Source organism: Hydra vulgaris, chromosome 13 (assembly GCF_038396675.1).
Source record: "Hydra vulgaris chromosome 13, alternate assembly HydraT2T_AEP".
Lineage (NCBI taxonomy): Eukaryota > Metazoa > Cnidaria > Hydrozoa > Anthoathecata > Hydridae > Hydra > Hydra vulgaris.
This window is the reverse complement of record NC_088932.1, coordinates 34,975,794-35,003,785: the sequence shown is the minus strand read 5'-3', so window position 1 is coordinate 35,003,785 and position 27,992 is coordinate 34,975,794. Positions and strand designations below refer to the sequence as shown.

At 26.6% G+C, this 27,992-nt stretch overlaps 1 protein-coding gene across 1 annotated transcript; it reads left to right on the top strand.

The window, feature by feature from the left end:
• The first annotated feature begins 474 nt into the window (after window positions 1-474).
• Window positions 475-27,568, top strand: LOC100203479 (uncharacterized). The gene is made up of 13 exons (XM_065815196.1): window positions 475-598; window positions 7,998-8,132; window positions 10,757-10,891; window positions 11,783-12,220; window positions 12,422-12,580; window positions 15,173-15,220; window positions 15,721-15,864; window positions 22,392-22,508; window positions 23,863-24,033; window positions 24,112-24,282; window positions 25,821-25,930; window positions 26,063-26,127; window positions 27,438-27,568. Exons 2-13 carry the CDS (start codon window positions 8,093-8,095, stop codon window positions 27,451-27,453), a joined length of 1,614 nt encoding a protein of 537 aa, XP_065671268.1. The 5' UTR covers window positions 475-598; window positions 7,998-8,092; the 3' UTR covers window positions 27,454-27,568.
• The last annotated feature ends 424 nt before the right edge of the window (window positions 27,569-27,992 follow it).

The following is a 27,992-nucleotide window of genomic DNA, read 5'->3' as shown; positions in this document are numbered from 1 at the left end:
TTAAGAAGTACATGATCTATAAATTTCACAACAATAACCTCATAATAAAGTAATTGACTTGATTATTAATCTTACCTTGGGTGGTGGATATTTTTTTTCTATGCAGTAATTAATCCGCATATTTATATCTATATCAAAGAAAAAAAAAATTATTTTCTCTTTTTTGAGCACGTGCCATGCCTGCCATACCCTAGTTACGCAAATAGTCATTTTTTTAATTATTAAAAAATGTTTTAAAAATGTTGTAATCATCTTTAAGAAGAGGTGGACTACAAAACCGTCCACCAAAATAACTGACTGATTTTTAAATTAAAAAAAAAATAGTTAAATTAATAATTGAGCTCATTTAAAACGTTTTTCATGTAAATTTATTCATCTTTCCCGCAATAGAATAACATGTTTAAAATGGTTACCGTAGTAACAACTTGTAAAACACTTTTTATATCATTTAGGGCAAGTACATACACGTATTCATGCAAGTTTAATGTCCTTTAAAAATAGCAATAATAAAATAAAAGAAATAATTAAAAATGTAGGAAATCCAGAGCATTGGTAATGTATTTAAAATAAAATGAACTTTTTAGCTGTTTTAGTCTTGGTATGTATAACTTGTTTTGTTAGCGGATAAAGTATACTCAAAATAAACTCATTCTTAACTTAGTTAATTTGACTTAATTTGAATCCTACTACAATGATTTGGATACACTTTTTTGTTATCTTGACTCTTCAAAATTTTATAAATAAAATACAAATTTATTACAACTTTTTGTGAAATTTACATAAACAACGTAAATATTGAAGAAATAGTGGAAGAGTATAATACTTTCAAAGATGAATATGCATGATTCTCTCCATCGTTGACATATGAGTTTTAAATGATAGGCGCATTTCCACTCTCGACTGAAAAACAGATAGCACCAGGTCTTAATAAATTGTTTACACTTTATTAAATTTACTTAAATCTTCCTGTTACATCTGCAACTGCTCAGAAAGATTTTGGTAGACTGAAAATTAGAAAAGTTGTCTAAGACTGTTCAATCTGGATCAGCAATTATTTAAATTAAATAAGGAAAAAAAGTTTGTATAAACCAGTAGGAAATAAAAATTTCCTACTGGTTTATACAAACCAGTAGGAAATTTTATAAAATAAGAACACTTCTCAAATACATGCTTAATTGGCTAAACAAAAATAAAAAAATAAAAACTAATGTTAGCAAAAATAAATTATATTATTAGAAGCAAGAATTTACAAATTTACTTTAACAGTATTTGATGATGCATGCATATAATATTACTTTACAATTCATAGTAAAGCGCAAGTGTTTAAGAATTAAAAGAATTTAACCAACTGAAAGAATAATTATATTTAATTTATATAATTTTTGTATAAAATTTTCTTAACATTCTACCAAAATACTTTTTTTAGTAAGCACAAGTTTTAAATTTATACTACCTTGGTTTATCTAAATTACTGTAGCTTTTACAGACACTGTCATCATAATTTTGTTAAATAAAAATTAGTAATTTTAAACTAAATACCTTGATAAACATGAGCCATCTCATTTTTTGATTGTTCTTTCGGGGCAAATTGTAATGTTTACTCTGGTTAATCCACAATGTTCTAATCTTTATTACTCTTTGTTCTTTTAGTTAGTTTGCTCAAATTTTTTTGTCAAAGATAACTCCCTAATCATATTCAGCTGTCATCACTTCAAGGAAAATGTCTTGCATTTAAAAATCAACAACCAATTACTTATAATTTGCACTATAGCTCTTTTTTTTACATTATTTTTTGTTAAAAAATTGTTTCCCATGATTTTTAATAATATTTCAATGAGTCAGGATTATATCATAAAAATTTTTTTCGGACATTTCATAGTAAGTTAAAAAAAAAAAATATATATATATTTTTTTCTTTCATGAAAATGCAGACAAAATCATTTATTTCCTTATTGGAAGTAATGAGCTTTTCTTTTAAAAACCAAATATTTGAATATTAAGATTACATTAATTCTATTATTTTGATTTAAGTTGATTGAGTCAGAAAATAAAATTTAACTTATTTTAAGCCGTTATATAGATTTAAATCAGTTTAAAACGAATGACTAAAATTATTGTTTTGAATTCAATTTTATTGGCCTATGGTTTCAATTATTTAGGATCAGGTAGTTTAAGTTGTTAAATATTAGATGTACACACTATAAAATTATGCTGTTATATTTAACAAAAATATAACAGCATAAATGGCGTTATCTTTTATCATTATGGTGTTATTATGCTGTTATTTTTTTCACTTATGCTGTTATATTTTTATAAATAACAGCAAAATGCTGTTATTTAAATATAAATAACAGCAACATGCTGTTATATCGTTATCCAATGGTGTTATATTTGGTGTTATATTCAAAAACCAAGCTAACGGCATAATATGCCGTTATATAGATCTAAACTAATCATTAATACATTATTTATAAATATATAATTAATAGCAGTTAATTTATCTATTTTACATTATGAGTTCTTTCAATGCAATTATTACTAGTAAGGCATAAAATATATCTTATAAAATATTTTTAATACATCCGATGACATTTTAATATAATTGTAAAATAAACATTATAAATATACCTTGTAAAAATAATTTTAGATCAATGGTCTACTAATAAGTCTGGTTATTTTATGTAACCGCTTAAACCAAGGATTAAGTGTCATATTTTTAACGACGTGTGAATTATCAAAAATTTATGAAATCAGTTTATTATTTTAGTTTATTATTTCAAAAAAAGCTTTATACCCCTTAATTTTTAGGCATAAAAAAAATGAAATATAAAATGAAATATTTTATATAAAATTAAGTTAACTGTTTATACATGTAATATAAGAGTAAGTCTTCTTTGATTTTTTTTCGAAACATTCATTTAGTAACATCTCTTGGAAAAGGCCCATCAGTTGTGAAAAAGAAGACGGATAAGAGAGGTCTAACAAGTAGTAAATGCAAACAATAACGCATAAAACCTCTTTAATCATCCGTATATCTGTATTGATCATTTATACACCAAATAATAAATCCATTAAATTTTTTACAAAACATAAACAAATCTTGTCAAAACATAAATCAGTGCACTAGCAAATTGATTCCATAAAAAAAAAAAACAGTAGATTCTGACAAGTTGAACAACAAATAATGCATATTGCTTAATTGCTTTTTTTTAAAAATTTTTGTATATTAGTTCTTATATATAATAATAAAGATTCTTATATATACTTTTACATTCTTATATATATTCTTACACAACTATATATAGTTTACATTCTTATATAACAATAAACTTATTTTGTTGTTATTTCATATATTGTACAAAAAAAAAATCAGTTGTTAATATAAAACATTTACAGTTGGATCTGTAATAAATCTGTTTATTGAACTTAATTTCAAGTATTTCAAGTATTTATTTTAATTTTTAACTATATATTATTTGAAGTTAATTACTACCCACTCAAAATATTTTGAGGTATTATTGATAAAGAAAACACTAATTAATGTAACTTTAAAACAAGGTTTGCTTTAGTCTTTAACAGACAGAATTTGTTTATCCAAAGTAAACCCATCACAGGATTGATGGGTTTACTTTGGACAAAGTACCTTTTTTTTAAAAAAAAGGTACAAAAAAAAATCTTATTTCGTAAACTTTCTTTATGCTAGTCTCAAAAAATATCACAGCTAGTCAATCAAAAGATGTGTTAAAAAAACAAATGTTTACTTTTTAAAAGACAGACAAAGTGGGACAGACAGTAGGGCTATTAATAACAAAATTGGATAATTATCAACTAATTGGTCAACTAAGTAAATAAAGGTAAATGAAGGTAAATAAAAACAGGTAAACTGTTTATATATTTTGTTGTCATAAATTTGACTTAAGAACTAAATTAAGTCAAACATTTACTAAACTAAACACTAAATTCAATAGATAAGTTAAACTGCAACAATATATATCAGATTGACCACAATTTATTAACTTTTTTATAAATATTTATTTATAACTTTTATTATAAACAAATTATAATAATAGTTATGCCATCTTATCAAGAGGAGGCAAACTGAAGGTTTTACAACAACGAATATGTTGAACTGTCTTTAAAAAATCCAAATAAAGCAAAAGCTGCCCATTTTAAACTGAAAATTAAATATGACAAATCTTCAAGAACAAAATACTTTATTTTGGTACTGTGCTTATAGTTTTCTAAAGACATTTAGAATAGCTATTACAAATAACACTTTATTTTGGAGCCAACCTTTATAATTAGGGTAGGCATTCGGCAATACCGACCTAACTGCTGACCTTAAGTATTTGAGGTCGGCAAAAATTTGCTGACCTCATTTTTCTGTTTTATAGTCAAACCTTTGTTTTACATTTTTTCTGCCAACCTCACACAGATTAAGGTACAAGATATAGTTAAACCACGTACATACTCTCTGTCTTTAAATTATTCCCTACAATAATTTATTGCAATCGAATGTGTCGCACTAATATCTGATTTAAAAGAATGGATGGAAAAACTTCAAACAAGGAGTGTTCTCATAGTAATGTATTTTTAAATGATAGATGATGCTCTGTTGTAAAAGATTGCAGAGAGCAATCTTTTACAACAGAGCTTTTACAACAATTATCTTTGTTACAACAGAGCTTTTACAACAATTATCTTTGTTACATACTAGATTATAGCCACTGTCTAGGAAGAATTATACTGTTTTGTTAATTAAAAAGATAAAAAACCATACTAAAATACTCAAACATTTTAGACCACTTTTGATAAAAATTATTTAATTCTGGAAAAAGAAAAAAGTCAACCAAAACTTTTATAAAATTGGGTTTTTCTGACTGGTACTGTTTGTTTGAGTAACTTTTTTGCAAATGTGAGAATGTCAGCAAAACAAAATTTCAAATTTGTCAAATAACGCAGCAACAAAAATAAATGCAATTTTAACAAGCATGCAAACTCAGTTAAAGACTTACTTGGAAATATGTGACTGGTTTTTGTTACAGTTGTACAAGTCAACAGATATGTTAGACTTAGTGTCTAACATATCTGTTAAATATAATGCCTAACAGATATGTTAATCATTAAGTATAACAGATATGTTAGACTTATGTTAAAAATCTGACAAGTATGTTAAAAATATCTAACAGGTATGTTGAACTTGTCTAACAGATATGTTAGACTTGATGTGTAACAGTTGTGTTAGACTGTGCAGTATGTTACTGTTATGCAGTATGTTAGATTGTGCAGTATATTACTAAATGCTCAGTATAATCAAAGCTCTTACAAGATTTATGAACTTGAACATAAAAAAAAAGCATTCATAAATGGTAAAATAAAAATTATGAAAAGCTTACTGGTTCTTGTTGACTGGTGGATTTAGGTTCACTCAAGGTGGATTTAGGTTCACGCAAAGGTATAAAGGAAAAATTAGATTTTTTAAATTTAGAATTTTCATTTCTTTAAACTTTTGTCATTTGCTTGAAAGAAAAACTCATTAAAAGCAAAGTTAGTTTGTTATCACATCTTTAAATCAAGTTTTTGTGTATTCCCACACACAAAGAATATTTGTTAACAATTAATTAAATGTGTCATTATTTATAAGCACTTTCAAGTGCTTCAAAAACAGTTTGAAGAGAGATTTTGACAATTTACATATATTAAACCATTTGTCTCTTTCTGTATCAGTTCTTTTACTAACAAATGTGATGCACAAAACTACTTTATTAAACTCCACTTAGAGATAAAACAGTTTTAGTTTTTGTCAAACTTTATAACTGAGCATCTCAGTCCTCAGTAGAGCTTGAAAATTGTATCCTGCTAGATTTAAATTATTTGAAAATGCCTGAGTTTAGTGCTATATAAGCCTGTTTCTTAATACTTACATACTCTTATATTTGTCCACGTAATTCTTTTCAAGCTTTAACTGCATTCTGGGTATTGGAAAATTAAGTTTTTAAAGTTAGGTATAATGTAAATTTCATCTTAATTGACTTGCTAAATTGTTCAACAATTAAAAAGATTCCATTTAAATCATTATTTGGTAGGCCAGTTTTTGACAATCATAAAGAGAAATAATTTTGTAGGTATTATGTTTAATCCTTTTTGACTTGTTTCTTTGTTTAAAATTTTCAAATAAGTGCTATATAACTATATTTCTGTTAATTATAACGATTGTTTGTAAAGACTGTTGGAAAATTATTGCATCATTTATTGAGAGTTGCAATGTGTGAATGAAACATGTGACTCCAAGCGAAATACCTTAATAACAGAATTATAATTTGCATCACTACTAAAAAGATATTACAAATAATACTCTATTTTAGAGCTGTGCTATAATATTATATTGAATATATTACATCACAGCTCCACAGCCCTCGGAATTAAGAAAAATAAGGTCATTCATGAATTTGCCAACCTTAATCTGTGTGAGGTTGGCAGAAAAAATGTAAAACAAAGGTTTGACTATAAAACAGAAAAATGAGGTCAGCAAATTTTTGCCGACCTCAAATACTTAAGGTCAGCAGTTAGGTCGGTATTGCCGAATGCCTACCCTAATTATAAAGGTTGGCTCCAAAATAAAGTGTTATTTGTAATAGCTATTCTAAATGTCTTTAGAAAACTATAAGCACAGTACCAAAATAAAGTATTTTGTTCTTGAAGATTTGTCATATTTAATTTTCAGTTTAAAATGGGCAGCTTTTGCTTTATTTGGATTTTTTAAAGACAGTTCAACATATTCGTTGTTGTAAAACCTTCAGTTTGCCTCCTCTTGATAAGATGGCATAACTATTATTATAATTTGTTTATAATAAAAGTTATAAATAAATATTTATAAAAAAGTTAATAAATTGTGGTCAATCTGATATATATTGTTGCAGTTTAACTTATCTATTGAATTTAGTGTTTAGTTTAGTAAATGTTTGACTTAATTTAGTTCTTAAGTCAAATTTATGACAACAAAATATATAAACAGTTTACCTGTTTTTATTTACCTTCATTTACCTTTATTTACTTAGTTGACCAATTAGTTGATAATTATCCAATTTTGTTATTAATAGCCCTACTGTCTGTCCCACTTTGTCTGTCTTTTAAAAAGTAAACATTTGTTTTTTTAACACATCTTTTGATTGACTAGCTGTGATATTTTTTGAGACTAGCATAAAGAAAGTTTACGAAATAAGATTTTTTTTTGTACCTTTTTTTTAAAAAAAAGGTACTTTGTCCAAAGTAAACCCATCAATCCTGTGATGGGTTTACTTTGGATAAACAAATTCTGTCTGTTAAAGACTAAAGCAAACCTTGTTTTAAAGTTACATTAATTAGTGTTTTCTTTATCAATAATACCTCAAAATATTTTGAGTGGGTAGTAATTAACTTCAAATAATATATAGTTAAAAATTAAAATAAATACTTGAAATACTTGAAATTAAGTTCAATAAACAGATTTATTACAGATCCAACTGTAAATGTTTTATATTAACAACTGATTTTTTTTTTGTACAATATATGAAATAACAACAAAATAAGTTTATTGTTATATAAGAATGTAAACTATATATAGTTGTGTAAGAATATATATAAGAATGTAAAAGTATATATAAGAATCTTTATTATTATATATAAGAACTAATATACAAAAATTTTTAAAAAAAAGCAATTAAGCAATATGCATTATTTGTTGTTCAACTTGTCAGAATCTACTGTTTTTTTTTTTTATGGAATCAATTTGCTAGTGCACTGATTTATGTTTTGACAAGATTTGTTTATGTTTTGTAAAAAATTTAATGGATTTATTATTTGGTGTATAATTAAAATTTAAAAAAAGTTTTATGAACTTTGAAAAGTTAAAGTCATAGGCTTTATATCTATATTTTTCATTTATAGGGATATATACATTTTTCGTTTATAAGGATAAAAAAAATTCTTTTTTTTCATAAATTAATTTCCTTGTTTAGTATTTTGGTCTCAATGGAGTGAATGGTTATTCTGTAATACATTATGTATCACAAGTAGGATTCGCCAATGCAACAGAAATCAATGGATAAATTGTATGAGGAACAGTACTCAAATAGTATCTTGCCCTGATCACGGTATTTTTTTAATATTTATTTGCTTTTTTCTTATTGATTTCGAACTATTATTTTTCCTTTGTTGTTTTTCAAATTATTTTATTTTAATATCGTAATTTATAATTATTACCAATATTAATTATTATAGAAAAGGAAAAATAGTAAATTAATTTTATTAATTTATATTAATAATTTTGTATTACTGTATATAGTGAAGTTTCACTTTTTTTTTTAACAATTATAATGTACACTTAATAATACTAAGTGTTTTAATTGTTTTGAATGTTAAGTATAAACTATTTGCTTAACGAATAGTACTTTTAGTGGATTTAAAGCAAGAGTTTCACGCAAGAACCCATTTTGTTTTAAAAACCCATCAAGACTGAAGATTTGCTTCTGTGGAGAATTATCAAAGAATTATCAAGGAGGATTATCAAAGAATTATCAAAATTATCAATAAGTTGTTAAAAAGAATTATCAAGGCTTTTGTGGACTGTCAAAGTTTAATCTTTTGAAGTCAGATGGAGCTCAAAAAGTATGGATAAAAAAAGTTGAAGCATTCACACTCAGTTGCAGGAACAGTAAAATTTGGTGGAGGCAATATTATAGTCTGAGGATTGCTGACTTGGAAGCAGCAGGAAAGCTGGAGTTTATTGATGGAATTATGGCCTCTGAGGTTTATGTTAACATTGTCAATAAAGATCTTCTAGACTTAACTAAAAAATTGCGATCTTGGAAACAATTCATCCTCCGACAAGACAACAACCCTAAGAATACGTTAAAGACAGCACAGTTTTTTTTATCCCAAAGCATATTGAGTTACTTGAATGGCCGGTTTAAATTTCAGATCATTTCATTATTTTAAATTTATTAAGTGCCTTCTACACAGGATCCAAAAATGTATTGTAAATGTAGTTGGAACTACTCGAGCTGCCAAGCCACTTTCTCATTGTTGTAAAGTTGCATTTCCTTTTTTTTTTTTTTGTAAAAGAGTTATCAAGGTTGCTGCTCAATTGAGCTATCCTTATTTATTCCATCAACCAAACACACTTTTCCATGAATCATCATTCAATATCTCTTTACTGTATCTGCCCCTTCATGCTCTAAAATCTTTGATAAATTTAGAGTTTCCTCACTGATACAATTTATAGTTTTTTAAAGCTTCTATCAATGCAATAGTGTTTGAGTGGTAAGCATTTCCTTTAAAGCTTAGTTTATTATTAGTATTAACCTAAAATAATTTAAACTAACTTTTTTTTTTTTTGTATGTAAATTTTTTTAATTTTTACTGATTTTTTTATTGATTTTTTTATTTCATTTGTTGTGTTTTTTATTTCTATTTGGTATTATACTTTTACTCTATTTGGTATTAAACTTATCTACTATTTATTCAATTTGGTATTATACTTATCTACTATTTCTTTTAACTTGGTAAGCTGATATTTTTACCTAAAAATCTGTAAAACTTATGCGATCTATGTACAATACTACTTTGATTTATATCCATATGAGAAACAAAGTATTTCCTAAAAGGTTTAGTTAGTAAAATAAACAGATTTCGGATTTATTTCTTTGAACTTGAACTGAATAAATACAAAAAATCAGTGATAATGACCTCTTTATTCAAAACTCTTTCTTTAAGTATCTCAAACAAATTATTGACACTTTAGCGTCAATAATAAAATTTGACACTGTTTTTGTTGTAGTTAGCACAGGTCTCCTGTAGCTTTTCTGAAGTGACTTTTAAAAGTGTAACTTTCTAGACTATCAACATACTCAGAGCAAAATAACTGTTATTACTTTAGGACCAAGTATGTTGAATCCTTATTTACTGACAGCTTTTCTTTTTGTAGTTGTCATGAAATCTTGAAATTGAAGATTTCATCTGAACTGATTCTTGTTACTTTTAGTTCCCCAGTTTTTGCAGCAGAGATAATTTAGTTATACTCTTCCGGAGTGTAGATTCGGTTTTCTTTTATAATAAACCATGCAGCTATTTTTTTGATGATATTATTAGAAATATTGACATTTCTCTACTGGATGGTTATATTTTTTTAAACAATCTATTATGTTTAATAGGTCATTATTTTTTTATTGCTTTATAAGTTGGAAATACCGCGCTCAACTTAGTTTCTCCGTGCAGTGGCCTTGCTCAGCAAGGTTTGTTTTTCGGAGTTAAAGAGTTGATAGAGGGTTGCACCACGAATAACAACTAAAAAATAATAAAATAAAAAAATACAAAAAAATGAGTAGCCTCCTCGACTGCAGTGGCCCCCCTCGGGCCTTGGGGAGGTGAATAATCTAAAAAAAAAAAGGTTATTAGTCTAGACTAATAACCTTTAAAAATTTTGTTAACCAGTTTGAAGAAAGAAACACATTTATTATTTCCTTCTTCAAACTTTTACAAAATTTTTTAATCTTGTCAGCAAAATTTTTCCAATCAGGTGTTCAGCAAAAACTATTTTTTGTTAACATCTAGTAGATTTTCCTTGGTTTTAAAGTTTTAATCAAATTCAGGAGTTTAGTGATTTAATATCTGTAGCCCTTATTGATGGTTAGTCTAAAGACTGTAGTGTTAAGATTATTAAGTCTTCCTTTAAATATAATGTGTTGATGATGATTTTAATGTTTTTTTTGCACTTTAGTTTCATGGGGAGAATGGAGTGCCTGGTCAAGTTGTAATGAATCATATGGCAAAGGTTTTATTAACAGATTTCGGTATTGCAATCTGTCAAATGAGTGTTGTTCTGCTAACTATTTAGATGTAAAAGAATGTTATGGTAATTTTTTTTTATAAATTCACCGGAATCATGCTTTGCAGCTGTAGTATAGTAGTTTAAACTTAAGATCAAACGGTCTAAAGATAAGACTTACTTAATTTGCAAAACATCATTGGCAGGGAAGGAAATTTTAAACATTTTACTTCTTACTACTGATGGATTTTCAATGGAATCAAATCAGTGATTAAACAAGTTCTTAACTCTCAAGAAAGTAAAAAAGTTAGCTAATGTTAATCAGTATTATAAAGAATGCTGTTCTTTACAATTTTATTTTTATATCTTTTTTTTATTTAGGAGAAAATTTTTTAATTTTAAATAAGTTTAATGCTCTTAATATATACAGTTAATATATATGTTATATTTTTTAGCTTGTTGTTCTAAGTTGTTCTAAGTTGAGCAATTTTTTAAGTTATAGCATTTTGTGAAGTATAAATGGAAGAAATGGATTTTGCAGGCTAATGTCCAAAACTGTCCCTAAATCCAAAAATAAATAAATCAAAAAGGTTAATGACTCATGAAGTAAACTTAATGAGTTTATTTAAAGTTTTTTGCTTTTCTTTGATGTTTTTTTTAATTTTTTTTAAACTTTTTGGAATGGGTCAATTTTTTTATTACTGGAGCTGTTCTTATTCAACCTGCTTTACAAAACTACTAAAAATTCATATACCTTTAAGTTCAGAACTTACTGTGTATTATTATGCAAATTAATTACATAACTATTGTGTTTTTTTTTTTTAATTATGTTTTGAAACAAAATTTTTATCTGTTTTTATTTTATTTATTTCTTTGTTTTTGATGTTGTTGTGTTAATTTTTTGTGTTAAGTACTGTACTGATTATGATATTGGTTGTGTTTAATTTTGAAAATTCGTTTAAAAAAATCTTTTTTTAGATTCAATTGTTTTTGATGAGGTCACAGGTTTCACAAACACAAGGCTAAATTTTTTTTATGAAGAACTTGTGGTATCATTTGAAATATTTATCAATAAATCAGGGTATTTTCTGAGTTTAGACGATAATGTAATGAGTTTTTATAGTTGGGAGGGTACTTTTATAGTAGCAGCTCTACTAAATGATGAAATCTTCATAAGAAATATATCAATATCAAAATATACTTGGAATGCAATCAAAGTATCTCAGTTATTTAATGAGAATGACAACGCTTTCATTACAGCAATAGTTGTAAATGGAGTTGTTTTGACTTCAGCTATCAATTCTCAACCAAAAGTTTTTATTGATGTCAATGTGACTACTTTCTTTAATTGTTATAACGTTTCAGAATGTTTTTATGCAACAATAAAAAATTTATCAATTTACAGCAAAAGAAATGGTTTGTTCCATTATTATGTATAATATTAAGTTTATTTTTTTATTTGCTATTGTTGTAAGATTCATGTATATGTCACTTATCTACATTTAAATAAAAATGAAAGTAGTATTTAAAAAGTTTTGGTGTTTAAATAACTATTGATTACTAAATGGGTCAAATAATCATGAATGAATAATACAGAGTGAGTTGTATTATCTTTAGCATATTGGTCACATTGGAGCAATTGGTCACACTGTAACATTTCATATGGTATTGGGATTATGAATAGAACAAGAAAATGCAATGTTTTAAATTCTGTGATGCAATGTTCTGGCAAAAACATTGAAACAAACAATTGTTGTTTTAGTGAGACCTTCACAGGTAAAATATGAATTATTTTGGTTGTATAACTTGAGATCATTTAAAATAGTTTTAATTCATATAAACCTTCATATATAACCGTTTTTTCACAGTTCAATTTTTTAGATAAGAAAAAGTTGAATTTTATAGGATTATGTTATTTTGACAATATGTTTGCAAATATTGTTTAACGGTACCTTCAAACTTCCAGTAAATATTTCAATATTTTTATTAATAAAGTTTCTATAATAGATTATAAATGGCTGATTTAAACTTTTTGTGTAAATTTTATAAAAAGTAAATTTATTTTAACATTACTTTTTACATTTTACTTTTTTTTATTAAATACTGCAATATCCTATTAGAATTAAGTTGAGTTGTTACAGAAAATTTACCAGTCTGTAAATTTGTTTTATTATTTAAATGCATTATCATCAATTTACTGGTAAAATGATGTTGGTAATAATAAGTAATACTATTGATCATAACTTTTAATGTTTGTCAGAAAATCTAAAATTGGAATCTGGAAAAAATTGGAGAATGAACTCTAAAGTCAGCGTTCTAAAGGCTATGGATAAAGACAATTCAACTTCAAAAATGAAACTGCAATCTTATGACAAAAAAGAAATCTGTTGTCATAAAAATTAGAAAATAGTCAATTTTTTAAATATCCCAGTTGAAAACGAATATCTCCATGAGTAAAATAAAAAATATAACAGAAAAAAGGTTTCACTCACTAGTTTTCACCTTGTCAACAGTTTCCAAAAGACAAAAATTCAATCAGAAAAGTATTAAAAAGAATTTTGTTATAATTGATTTGCAGTGATGATGAATAAATATTTTATTTGACTTGTTTCTATAATCTATAAAATAGAAATGTCTAGAAAATTAGCAGCAGAAGCTCTTTAAAAGCTAAAAAAATTGTAGCACTTCTTGTTGTTTTTTTCAATGGCAAGTTGAAAGCAGTAGACAATGGCAAGTTGAAAGCAGTAGACTTTGAGCTTTTACAAATATCTTTCTAATCTAGAATACTTGTTTGACATTTAAGAGGGCGAAGTGTTTTTAATAAACCTTCAAAATCTACCTAAAACTTTTAGTTCTAACTCTTCCCAAAAAATCTAGATGGCTTATAATTTATTCACGTGTGACAAAAAATTTTGACAAAAATATATTTTCACTTAAGGAAGTTTCAAGTTTTAAGGAAATAATTCTTTAAGCTAAAAAGAAGTGCTGTAGTTCAAACATCAAATTCAGTTTTTTTAAAATATGATAGTTTATCTATAAACCTGGATAAAAGCTCTTGAACTTTTGTTGATTTCACTAGATACATATCCATCTCTTTAACAAGTGTTAAGTCTGAGCAAGCTTTTTCTGTAGCTGAATTATTTTTGGCAAATCAGAATAAGTGACAACTTATGAGTTTGTCACAAATTTGATTAAGTTATGAGCATAATCAAATTTATTTTCTCTAAAAATTCGCTTTAAAAGTTACACTGTTTTCATTTATGCAATTTCAATTATCTTCAATAAAAATGATGTTTGAATAAAACTTTTCTATATTGTCTTTTTTTAAATTAAAGAGAAAAATGAAACTTTAAGCTCTTTTCTCTTTGAGATCTTTTTTTCTGGCCTCTAACTCAAATTTTTCATGTTTAGAGTTATATTCTTCAGTACTTTTAAAAAACGTTTAGATCTTGTTATTGATGATAAATTAATTAGAAAAAATTAAACCATTATTTGTATTATAACTTAAACTCAAAAAATATCACTCAAGAAATGGGTGTTAACTTGATCTCAATTTTTTCATTTTAATATTATGAGTATAAAAAATATTACTGATTTTTAAATCAGTTCTTATGCAAAATCAACATTAATTTTCAAATTATTTGTCTCAACAAGACATGATGTCATAATAATATTATTAAAAACAATTTGAATTACTTTAAAATTTTAAATACTATTTTTAAAAACTATAGTGTGATTCCACAAATGCAAGCATTGGAGAAGGAAAGTAAAGATATTTTTTTGTTCTGTCTCCTTTTTTAAAAAAATGATTACATTTCTCTGTGCATTTAAATTTTTAATAAAACTTAAAAAAACAAAACTTTAATAGCTAAGAAGGAACCACAACAAGTTCCTGGAAAATTTTAATCCAAGTAAAACTCAGTTATTTAACTTTTTAACTTTTTAGCATGTTTATTGTAGATAAACAAACAGCCTGACTTTCATTTTCAGCATCATCACCAGTCTCTTCTGAACCAAATTAATCCTGGAAATAAATAAAGCCTAATAATACTATTTGATTCTCATTAGCTCTCAAAACTGAACATCATTTATTGTTGACATATTTAAAAATTGTCTTAGCAATTTATTTTTATTGCAATACCTTGTTAACTATGGCTAATATGGCAGCCAATGCTAAAATTGTTTTCCAAAATATCATGTTAGTTAGTTTTAATTAGTAGCTGTTTAATTTCTTATTTATTGATTTGTTAGTATATGGTTGTTAGCTACTTGTTTCAAAACTAAAAAGTTAAATTCTTAATTGTAAATATAATAATAACTGTTCCCTTCTTTTTAATTGAAATATCAATTAGATATTTTATTGTTTAGGCAATATTGATGAAGTAATCAAGTGTTGTTTAAATAAAACATTCAAGGGTAATAAATATTTTCCAATAACATATACTAACATAATATTGAGTTATATCCTTTTACTAACTACAGGTTTTTACTTTCTTCAAGGCTGATGATGATGATGATGATGATGATGATGATGATGATGATGATGATGATGATGATGATGATGATGATGATGATGATGTTGATGATGATGTTGATGATGATGATGATGATGATGATGATGATGATGATGATGATGATGATGATGATGATGATGATGATGATGATGATGATGATGATGATGATGATGATGATGATGATGATGATGATGATGATGATGATGTTGGGATAGCAATAGTAATTGTGAAAATATTGTTAAAGTGTTGTGGATCTGTTAAGAAATTTCTAAAAAATGATTTACCAGTGCAATAGAAAATGGGTTTTTTTAAAACTGAATATTCATTCATTTCTGATCCTTAGCAAAAAAATTAGTTTTTGTAAAAAAATAGTTGTTAGTGTTTATTTATTTTTTACTTTAGTTTCTTGGATGCTATGGGGTGACTGGTCAAATTGTAATATTTCAAATGGCCACGGCTTTATGACTAGAACAAGGAAATGTAACTCTATGTTTAATGTTATAGAGTGTCGCTCTAGCAACAGCATTGAAATACAGGATTGTTTTGGTAAAAAAAATTTGTATGTGTATGAAAATACCTATAGTTATTATATCTAAAGTATTTTTATACATTTGAATGTAATTTATATACATTTGAATGTGATTTTTATAAAATTAAATAATATTAAGCTAGAGTTATATAAATACCCAGGTTAAATACTGTTACCCTTATTTTTTTAAATTTGTTTTTTAAATCTCAAATCAAGCTTGATAAGATGGCAGACATCATACTTTTTAAATAGTGAGATTTATTGACCATTGTTACCAACACTTTCACTCAATCCATTATAAACCTTATTAAGCTCTGTCTTAGTTGGAATTACACATTTAATATAATTTTGTTTGTTTACATTTTATATTCATATGACTATTTTTAGTTTAGACTTTACAAATTTTACAGTTTATTATACAATATTTTTGATATTTTCAGAGAAACTTTAGCAATAGCTAAGAGTACATGTGAAGATTTTATTATATAATATTGTACTTATTAATTTTAAAAGGCATTTTGTTGCAATCCAAAACTTGTGTCAGTTATGTTTGATTAGGGTGATCAATTTTAAAATTTTTGGGGAGGTTTTACCATTAATGAGATTTGATCTAATTGATGATGCCAATCTAAAATAATTCTTAAGAATTTGGAATAAATTTTTGATCCTTACAAGACATTGGAAAGTTGTGTAGATAGTTGCCCATGCATTGTGGAGCGTTATTTGACGATTAATATTTTTCTTTCTCATTAAGGGTAATACAATATCTTTTTAAAATACTGAAAAATAATCCTTTAAAAGTTAGTTAATTTACAACTATTTGTACCCCGCAAAGATTAGTTATGATAAATACTAATTTACAATTAATCACCTTACTAAAATGATATTTTTTGGTTATCTGCCATCTTTTAATACAAGGTTGAAGCCTTTAATGCTTACAGGGTTAGTAACATTTGTATATAAACTTTGTAATACTTCAGTATTACATTTAGGATAATTACATTAGGATTACCATTTAGGATAAAAAACAATAAAAACTCGATATAATAAACTGCAGTGGCTTGTAATGTAAAACTTTTTAATGTTATAGCTTGTATTTAAAAACCAATTATCTCAAAAGAATTCTGAGAAAGAGTTAATGACTTCCTTTATTGTAATTTTGTAATATAAAATGCTTTGGAATAAAAGTACTGAAATAAAATGTTTGAAAAGTATTTGAATGAGAGTAACTAAACTGATTTATGTTATGTAACATCTTTGATGTTTAAAACAAATCTTTTATGGTATAAGTACAAATAGTTGTAAATCAATCAAACGTTGTATAATTATTCCTAAGCGATTAATAAAGACATTGTGTGAGCCCCACAGAGAAACAATAACAACTAATCTGTAGAAATGTTGCACAACACTTGCACAATGTGTTGCTTTAACTTCTAATGTTTTGTGAGGGATTTAAAAATTGTCCTAAATTAGTAGTTTTAGGTATTTAGTATTTTTAAATCACTCTGATAAAAAAAAAAACTTAAAATGGACCAACCTCAATGGGTTATTGTCAGCTTTTGAGAAAGTGTCTTTTTAAACTAATATGGTAAATATATACTAGTAAAATTTTTGTTTATATTTTTAAAAGTATTACACATTAGATAAAAAAGTTATTTTTACTTACTTGACATGCTATTACATAGATAAATAAAAGTAAGGTTAGGACCAAGATCATCAAGATCAACTAGCTAGTAGTAACAGGTAATCTAGTATGACATTGTTGAGTACAAACTCTTGGTTTTGTATAGGCCAAAAATGGTGTCGAGATGAAAATACTTATCTTGAACTTGTGTTCATTATATTGAGTTTATTTGTCTATTGAGTTATAAAGTTTTCCAGGCAAAGACTTGATGGTTATTTGTATATTTTTTTAAATACAAATTAAAATATACAAAAATCTTTACTTCTTGATTTGTTTTTTACCCCTGACTCAAGATTGTCCTCAATTTCTATATATACTTCTTTACATGGTTCAAGACAAATTATGATTTCACTAAAACTTCTCTTGTACTTCTTTTATGACACCTTATCATTGCGTTTCTTACGACCACTTTTAGGCTGACTTTTTTTTTTTTTTTCTTTTCACCAGGAAAACTTCCTTGGGAACGAACAGCTTTTGATCATTGCAAGAAAATGATTTAGAAAGGTATTTTCCAATGCTCAAAAGTTAGGTTTCATAGACTTTCAGAAAACCTTTGGTTATAGCATTAATGAAAGCTTGTCTAACATTTTGTCTTTTATTATCTTTTTTTCACACTTTATTATTCTCTATTTAACAAGTGCTTAACTAAATCTTGTGTTCCTGTCTGCCTGAAAAAAATCTAAAGATTGCTCTGACCTTTCTATCTATCACCCAGTTTTTTTACTATTATTAACAAAGTCTTTGAATTTACAAACTTTTAATATTTGATCTTAAGTTTGAAAACCTTCTTAATTCATTATAACATTATAATCTTATATCTTATACATTATAACTATTTTTATATAACAATATAAATATAAAAGTTTACTATTGTACATTAGTGAGGCAAAGGCTCTTGTTTTTTTTTATGTATGGTTCACAATAAAGTCTGGCATGCTAGTCTTCTCTTTGTTCTCTCTACATATGAATCAATGTATACAAAAACGTTCAAGGTCATTTTTTTAATATTTGACTTTTTGATGAAAATTTGTTCTTTGAAGACAGTTCCACGATTGTATAGTAAAACATTCTAAGTCAGACCTCTCCGTACACGTTAAATTGAGAGCTGAAATATTGTCTGCAAACTAAAAGGTTCTAGGTCAGTGACTTATAAGGTTTTTGTTGGCAGCACTGAGAAAACCAGCTGTGTTCTGCTGGTAGCTTTCAGATGTTTTTAATCCAATTTTTGTTTTGTTTTGGTTACGAGTTTGAGGTTATTTGGGCTTATTTTATTATTCATGTAGTTTTCTCGCAGTGAACAAAATGTTTCAATTTCAGATCTTTTTTATTCATTAAAAAAACTGCCTCTACAAAAATTCCTCGTTCAACTTATACTTTAAAAAACACCTCAAATATGCTCATAAAAAACCGTTTAGACTATATTTATATTTCCACAAGGAAACTACGTCAGTCAAATCCGCTGTACAGGGTTTCTCCCACGCAATTTACTAATTAAATTGCGTTATGAATTGTAATTATTACAATTCATCTCGTTGTTTTAATCAAAAAGACTTATAATGGATGAAGAACCTAGTACTAGCAGTGGAAGAAAGGTTAAAAATGAGGCTATGTGGAAAAGGAATGTTGTTAAAGAAGCTAGAGTGAAAGGTAAAGAGTACATTGACTACAAAGGAAGAACTGTACCTGCTACTACTGTTGGAACTGATTGCAGGTGAGATTTGTATCGCAATTTCGATACCCAATTAGCCTTTTAACAATTTGTTTAGGCCTATCATAGCATATCATGCAACATGTTTTCATAAAAACGTTTTAGACAAAACTAATCCAACACGTTCCATATCGTTCCATTTAGGCTAGTGAATTGACCTTAAACAGTGGCCAAATATTATAGCCGAATTACTCAAACATCATTTTTTAGAGTTTTGCTATGGCATTTAGGCCTACCTCGAACATTTATATCAGCATAATCTAATGAGATATTTTGCTTTCAGATGCTCGAGGAAATGTTCTGAACGTCTAAAAAACCAGAGCAACGAGATCTTCGCACGCATGAGATTGGGCAATGTAAGACTTCTCATAAAAAAACATATCGAAAGTTATCCGGTGAAACAGAGCAAATATGCTGGTAAAACTATAAATTATCTAGATGCTAGACTAAATGTCAAAATTTTGTATTCAATGTTTAAAGGAAAACATCCTGAAGCAAAATGTAGCTACAAATTTTTTCTAGGCTACTTTAAGGACAACTTTACGTTAAGATTTGACCGTCCCCAGATAGACTCTTGTTGCACCTGTGAGGAGCCTTATTTAAAATTACGAAGCCCTCATCTCAGTGATGCAGCAAAGAGAAATGCTGCTGCTGAACTGATGCTGCACAAATGCCGATCAAAAAAGTTTTACAACAAACTCCAAAATGAAAGCAACCCGGAAACAAAACAAAATGAACCGCATGTCTTAGCAATCGCATTTGACTACATGCAGAAATCCCTTTACCGATGATACCAGTCCAGGAAACTTTTTACCTCAGACAACTATCTGTTAACCTCTTCTCTATTCACGATGTGAAATGCAATAAAGGTCATGTTTATGTGTACCATGAAGGCACAGCCAGAAAAAGCCCTGATGAAGTGTGCTCTTTTCAGTAAACTGTGGAAGAGCAGACCTAATGTCTGCTCCTCCACAGTTTACTGAAGTCCATGTCTACTCAGATAACTGTGGAGACCAAAATTGAAACCATGCACTAAACAGAGTCTTTTTGGCTCTCACAGATACTGGCCGATTTGATCGAATCGAGCAGTACTAACCGATAAGAGGTCACTCGTACCTACCTTGTGACCGGGACTTCGCTGTAATAAAGGGAAAACTGAAAAAGTATGACAGGGTGTACACTGTTCACCAGATAACTGAACTTATCATTACTTCTAGTATTACTGGTAAGTTTACTGTTGAAGAAGTCGCAACAGAAGATATTATAGATTTTCAAAAGTGGTGGCCAACATTCTAAAAAAAATCTTGCATTTCGGAAGAAACACGGCGAAAGAAAGTTCCTGCTAAGGATAAGATAAGTTTTGGAATAAGTTCTCTAATGCACTTCACTTACGGGACTTCTCCAGGTGTAATTGTCTGTAGACCACTCATTGATGGGCTGATGGTCCAAACTTACAAGATGTCTATCACATCGTCAAGTTTCCGCAAAATGTGTGCTACCCATTGGGTAATGTTCCGATAAAAAGAGTGAAACTGCAGGATATTAGGAAGCAAATGCAATATGTTCCGGATGAGTTCAGTGGTTTTTATGATGAACTCATGAACTGGCCAACAATCGACGAGGCGAATGGCGGGGAGGAGGAACATGATATCCAGTGAGGTGTGTGACAAAGGCTTTGTAATCGGTCCTTTTATACATTGTGTGATTTAACATGTGTAATAGTTTGAACTTTGATTTTTAATAGTTTTTGGTACAAAAAATGAATAAATATATAAAAGACAAGCTTTTTGTTATTATCCTTAACAAATGTAAACAAAAAGGTTCTAAGTCAGACAACTTTAACTATGTATAACACATATATGTATCACAAATTTTGATATATATTTTAACAAATCTAATATTTAAAGATGTCAAAAAGCACCCAGATTTTTTTTGAATTTATTAAAGTAATAATTTTGGGTTTAATAAGTTTTTTCTCTTTCCCCGAAAAAATGGTTTTTATGACTTTGAACGTTTTTGTATACATCGATTCATATAGTGTATATAGTAAAGTTTTTAATTATAAATTTTTTTTCTTTTTACTTTCAGTCTTTAATGGCAACACTCTTTTATTTTCAGTAACCTCTGGATAACCATGAAATAAAATCTTCGGTCTATTGTTTTTCTTATCTGTTTTAATAAATTTTCTGATAATCTTAAAATAAATTAATAATCATGGAAATATGGTTGTTTTGAAGAGCAAAAGTGCATGGTAATTCATGGTGTAATTGGTGATGCCACCAAAAATATTTACAAATGGTGTTAAAAAAAATCATTAATTGTTTAAGAGCTTCTAAAACGAATGAAATCTTTGAAGTTAAATAGTAATAATTTCTACTACAAAGTTCAATAAATTAAACAAAATGGTAGTTTTAAAAATGCTTTTATTACAAAAAAACTGAAAATAAACTAATATTTGCCAATAAAATAAAGAAAATCCTAAATACCAGAAATTTAGCTCCTACTGGTAAAGTTGCTGAAACTAATGGGAGTCAATATTGCAATAAACAAACAAAAAATGATTTACATAAGCAAAGACATTCCATCTCTAGAAATTAAGTTCAAAGTTTTAAATATTTATAATTGAATCTATCTGGTGTGAAATCAAAATTAAAGCTCTTAACTATTTTTATTGGTTTTATTTATAGACTACCACAATCAAATTACTAAGTTAATTCTGTAAACAAGTTTACAAGTAAATCATAAAACAACCCATGGAATGAGAAAATAAAAAGGTTTGAGCTCTAACAGTTTGAGGTTGGCAAAAAAAATTTGACATATAGGAGTAACCATAAAACATAGAAACAAGGTTGGCAATTTTTTGCCAACCTCAAACACTTTTATTTTGGCAGTTATGTCAGCATTGCTGAATGATGACCCTAATTCCAAGGGCCGCATAAAATCAGCTATTTAGTTAAATGAAATGCTTCTCCTAAGTAAATTTACCAAATATAAAAAGTTAACAAATAAAAGTAAGCTTACCTCTTCCAATATGTGTGTTGCATTTTTCTTAAAATTAAAGTTTAATAAGACTTAAATTGATAACATAAAAATTTGGTAACCAATGGTAACGATAATTTGATAAAGTTATTAAACTTATTGATTCTTTTAAGAATGGTCAAAATGGAGTGAATGTTCTGTAACATGTGGAGATGGTGTTAGAGGTAGAAGTTTCATAAACATGTTAACGAATCCTGTTATTGAACCTTGCAATATAGTTAGCTGTCCAGGTATTAACACAAATATATACATTGCTTGTTTGTGTTTGTGTGTGTGTGTCTCTGTGTATATTTGTGTGTGTAATATCTTTATGACATTTTTCTAACCCCATATTTCTGTGTTATAAATTGATGAACTTTAGTCCAAAAATTATTATAAATTTTTCTAAGTTGATTTCCTTGTTTAAAATGTTCACTCTCAAATTAAAAATTCAATTTGACTGTATATGAATGTATGTGCATGCACATACATCCTGTACAGATCACAATATTTTTTGTCTAACTAGTTGCAATTAGGTAGTACTATTAGAATTGCTGCTTTATAGACTAATTGACCAATCAATGCAAAATTTCAAACCTTCAACCAATATATATATATATATATATATATATATATATATATATATATATATATATATATATATATATAAATATATATATATATATATATATATATATACACAAATTATGTTATTGTATGTATTCTACAAAAAGAGTGCGCAATGTTCTTAGAAGAAGAGAGCAACAATAAAGTAGTAAAAACACTTATCTAATTTTTTTCTTCGACAAATTGTTTCGCCATCAGTAGGTTCATCAGGAAGAATGTCTAAACATCAAAAAATTCAAATTATAGAAAAAATATTAAACAAGAAGTTGTGAATTGTTATAATTAATTATGTAATAACAATGTATTTAGCATATATTGTTATTTGATTTATTACCAAGTAATTGTTGAACTAATGCTTTTAGTATTGATTCACAAGATTTCTGCAGTTTCTAGTTCATGCCTCCATGTTAGAAAATAAGCAATGAAAACATATGTTCTGGAGTTTCATCTTGCACTATGCAATATTTACAATTTTTAAAAATTCAATTTTTAATTTAATTTTTTATTTAATTTTTAGAAAATTGTAAAGTAACAAAAAGCCTAATTTCTTTAATTAAAAAAAGTATTTTTCACTCACATTTTACTAATAAAAACTTCTTTATTACACGCGTCAATTATAAATACTACTTTAAAAATCCACTTAAGATAGGATAAATGTTTATATTAGAAGAATTATAAAACATCAAACTTCAAAGATTATTAAAGAGTAACAAATCTTGCATCGTAATGCATTGTGATATTTTTCTTTTATGAGCAAGAACTTATTTTTTTAAAGCTCAATTTAAAATTTTTTACAATCACATACAATACAGAGAACAACAGTGTAAACATTAAGAAATGAAATAAATTTTTAATAAGCGAGAAGAGGTACATAAATTTTTAATAAGTGAGAACATAAATTTCATTTGTAAAGTTAAATTAAAATAAAATTTATTTAAACAACAATAAACAGTAATAATAATAGATATAAAATTTTAGTGGATGGGATGTGGGGTGATTGGAAAAATTCAACATGTTCAACAACTTGTGGTTATGGAATAACTACATTTAGCAGAAATTGTGATCACCCTTCTCCAACACATAATGGAAAAACCTGCATTGGTATTAGCAATTACACAGATGAATGTTATAGTAATGCCATTTGTCCAGGTAGGCATATTACCTTATCTATTTTTTTTTATTTTTTTATTTGCAAGATAATTTTAATAATTTTGATGTGTTTTATAGTAAATGGTTTTTGGTCTGAGTGGTCTGAATGGTCATTATGTAATCAACCATGTGAAGGTGGTGCAATGTCAAAATTTCGTAGTTGCTCCAAGCCTTCTCCAAAATATGGTGGCTCGCCCTGCTATGGAAATAGTACAGAAACTACTGCTTGCCTCTGGAAAAGTTGCAGAAGTAAAATTTTTTTTGATTTTAAATTTCTGAATAGCAGTTGGAACTGAGGGGTTTTATATTTTTGGAATTACTGTAATTCTTAATAAAGTTTGTTCAAGTTAAATATTTACTTCTGTAGCTAAGGCTAACAAGATGACATTTAAATAGCTCTTTATAATTTTATTTATATCATGAGTTTCTATGATTTCCAGTGTCGACCTTTTTTGCAGATCATGAATGAATGTTTTTATAATGACACCATAATTAAAACAATAAGCATTTAAAGTTTATCCTATTCATTTAGGTAGGGATTTTAAATCAGAGTTTTTTTTCTAAAGTGTCTTTTTTAACTTTTTCTCATCTAACATCTAAAACTAAAATGAGCTTTGAGGAATAAGATTCTCAAAAAACTATTAAAGCACAGTAATAACAGAGACATGATTGGTTTCATTTTCATAACTTGTGTATACTAAGTCTCCAACCATACCACTCTACCATTACACCATTGCATTCACTAATAGTCACAATAAGTAAGCATCTTAGCGTTACCTGCCCATATGACATTAAAATAATAATAACATTAAAATATATTCCACTATATGATTATTATTATATTAAAACACAATAGTACAACACAATCATATATGAATTTGGTAAAAGTAGATTTATGCAACCATCCTGATAATCCCATAGGATATTTTGATGTTTCAAATATTTAGACACTTTCAGGCATTATGCAAACTTAAACTTAATTATGTTTATGCCAAGTGAGAATGTATTGCAAAATACCATTGTGATGGAAGCCTTAGAACAAATATATCCCAAACCATTTTGCCCAAACATCAGAAAATTCAGTTGATAAAATAGTCAACTTTACTATCTTAAACAAAATTTAAACCCTTTGACAAGGGTTATAAATTTTGTTATAAAACTTGGTTGCAATTTATAAATTGCAACCAAGTTTTTTTCAGTGTTCAAAAGTTAAAAACATGAACATCTCTCTAATTTTGGAGAATATAAAAACTTTAAATGATTTTTACTTTTAAACACTAAAAGATTACTAAATAAGATTTAAAAACTGCCATTGAGTTTAAATTTTGTTTAAGAACATAAAGTTTAACATTTTATTAACTTACTAGCCTCACGTTTGGACAGGGGAGGTTAAGTATTTTGTGATATTTTTGTTCCCAGACATAGCTACAAATTTTTGCTAGACGTTCTTATTGGACATAAATGTGAGTATACTTAAGTTTGGAGTTTGCATAATGCCTGAAAGTATTATTAATGTTTCATATCTGAAATATTAATAAATCCTGTTGACACCCATGTTCCTGATGTAGCTTGTAGCATATAGAAAGACAAATCATCAACAAAACATTTTTAAATGCTTTAAAAATATAAAGTATTGAATACTGTCAAAAAAAGATAGAGCTTGAAAATAAAGAAACCCTAAATTTTATTTTTTAAGTGAAAAAATATTTTTTTAAAGTATTTTAGAATTTAAAATATTTATAAATACTATAAATAAAATAATTGATTGCATGCTTATGTTACTGTAGGAATCAACTTAAATTTGGAAGTTTTGTTTCTGGATGAGAAATACCAACAGGATTATTCTAACCTGTATTATCCTACTTCTTCAAACCTTAAAGATCATATAGAAAAATCAGTAACTTGTTTTTTTATCTATTTATGTGTGCATATATATATATATATATATATATATATATATATATATATATATATATATATATATATATATATATATATTAATCAATAATAAGTTTGAATATTGATTTAGATTGGCAAACTTTACAATGACTTTAATATGAATGTATCATTTAGTATAAAGTTACACTCTATAAAGTAAGTAAATTAGTTATAAAAACAAGAAAAATTTAAAATTGCTAAATCTAACGATTTGTTCAATAGGAAATATTGAAAATTTATTATACTTTTAGTAAACAAACTTTAGGAATACTAGAGCATTGAAAGTGATTGACATTTCTTTGGCTTTATTGTTGAGATTCCTCATATAAATATGCATTAAATTTCATTTTATTGGAAAAACATATACAAAAATTACATTTTTAATCCTATACATATTAAAATCTTTAGTGGCTGATTCTTTCAAATCGAATGAGTTTAAAGCAATAATGCATCAGTTGATTTAACTGTTTGTAGATATTTTAGGTTCATTTGTCTAACAATTATTTTTTCCCGAAAGTTTGACAACGAAGTATCATGTTAAAGTTCAGTTAAACGTTCAAAGTTTAACCCAGATGAGAGATTCAATACTTAATCGCATCGGATCAGAAAGCAAGATTATCGTTAAACTCTTATAACAATTAAGAGCTTATTTATTGTAAGAAGTATGGTAACTAAGTAGGAGGTTAGCAAATAGTGACATTGAGTTTAATAATAAGTAAAGTTTAGTAATTATTGGCAAGTCAAGTTAGTTTCGATAAATGTAAATCGAAAATCATAAGGTGTTAATGATTAACATGGTTTTCAATAATGGTTATTTAAAATTGCGTTAACACCAATGGTAAATCAATTTTAAGTAAAAATAAATTGATTCAAAACAAATTGTAGTTTGTATCTCGTGGACCACACAACTGTGAAAGAAATTCCTGAACAAAACGTTCGAAGCTTGTATGCCGGACTTAGACATGAACTAAAATGTGACGCATCTGACCAAAACCAGTCGGATGTCGCGTTATGTTATATTGAGAAAACCATCAAAACATCTCAAAAATTCAATTTTTATCATTATTTATTTTTTTGCGTAATTGTCTACATAATTATGTAAACAATTATGCAAAAAGATAATAATGATAAAAATTGAATTTTTGAGTTGTTTTGATGGTGATGATAAAATATAATGGAGAACATTTGAAATGGGGGAGAGCTAATTTTTCACAATAGGGTTTACAAATGTTACTCGTATAAAAATATGCAAATTGTGGTAACAAAAATAATTTTTTTTGTTGGGAAAACAAGGTTGTGCATAGCACTAAGACCAAATCTTGCTTATTATTGCTTAAAAAGTTTGCATCCGTTTTGACATGCTTTTCTCTTTTAAATATATTATTTTCATTATTATTATTATTATTATTATTGTTATCGATATTTTTTGTGTCTATTTTGATTGTTTTTACTTCTTTTTTGTTTAGAAATGGTTATCCTTAATTTTAATCTTCAGCAATATTATACATTAAAATACTCTTTGTAACTGCAGAATAACTTCAAGTCAGTTTTAACATATATCTGATATAACACTTCTTGCTTTCAAAGAGTTTAAAATTGATTTATTTTTTGCAAGTTTAAGCTTTTAAAATAGAAATTATCATTTACTTATTTATTATATACTTTCATTAAACTAGAGAAATTTATATATCTCTGTGAATTGACTTGCACTTAGGTTATTATATACTTTGACATTTTTTTAAAGCTATATAAGTTATTACTTAATTTTACTTGTTTTAGACTTTTAATATTATATATATATATATATATATATATATATATAATATATATATATATATATATATATATATATATATATATATATATATATATATGTATATATGTATATATGTATATATGTATATATGTATATATATATATATATATATATATATATATATATATATATATATATATATATATATATATTCGTGTAGTATATTTAATATTTAACATAATTTCCGAAATAAGAAAAAACAGAA

Bases quoted from the DNA above. Each gene is read 5' to 3' on its own strand.
- LOC100203479 (XM_065815196.1), top strand. From the start codon at position 8,093: ATGAGGAACAGTACTCAAATAGTATCTTGCCCTGATCACG. The intron at 15,221-15,720 runs GTAATAAATATT...TTTTTACTTTAG, and splicing joins TTTAAATAAAACATTCAAGG to TTTCTTGGATGCTATGGGGT. The intron at 25,931-26,062 runs GTAACTTGTTTT...ATATTGATTTAG, and splicing joins AAGATCATATAGAAAAATCA to ATTGGCAAACTTTACAATGA.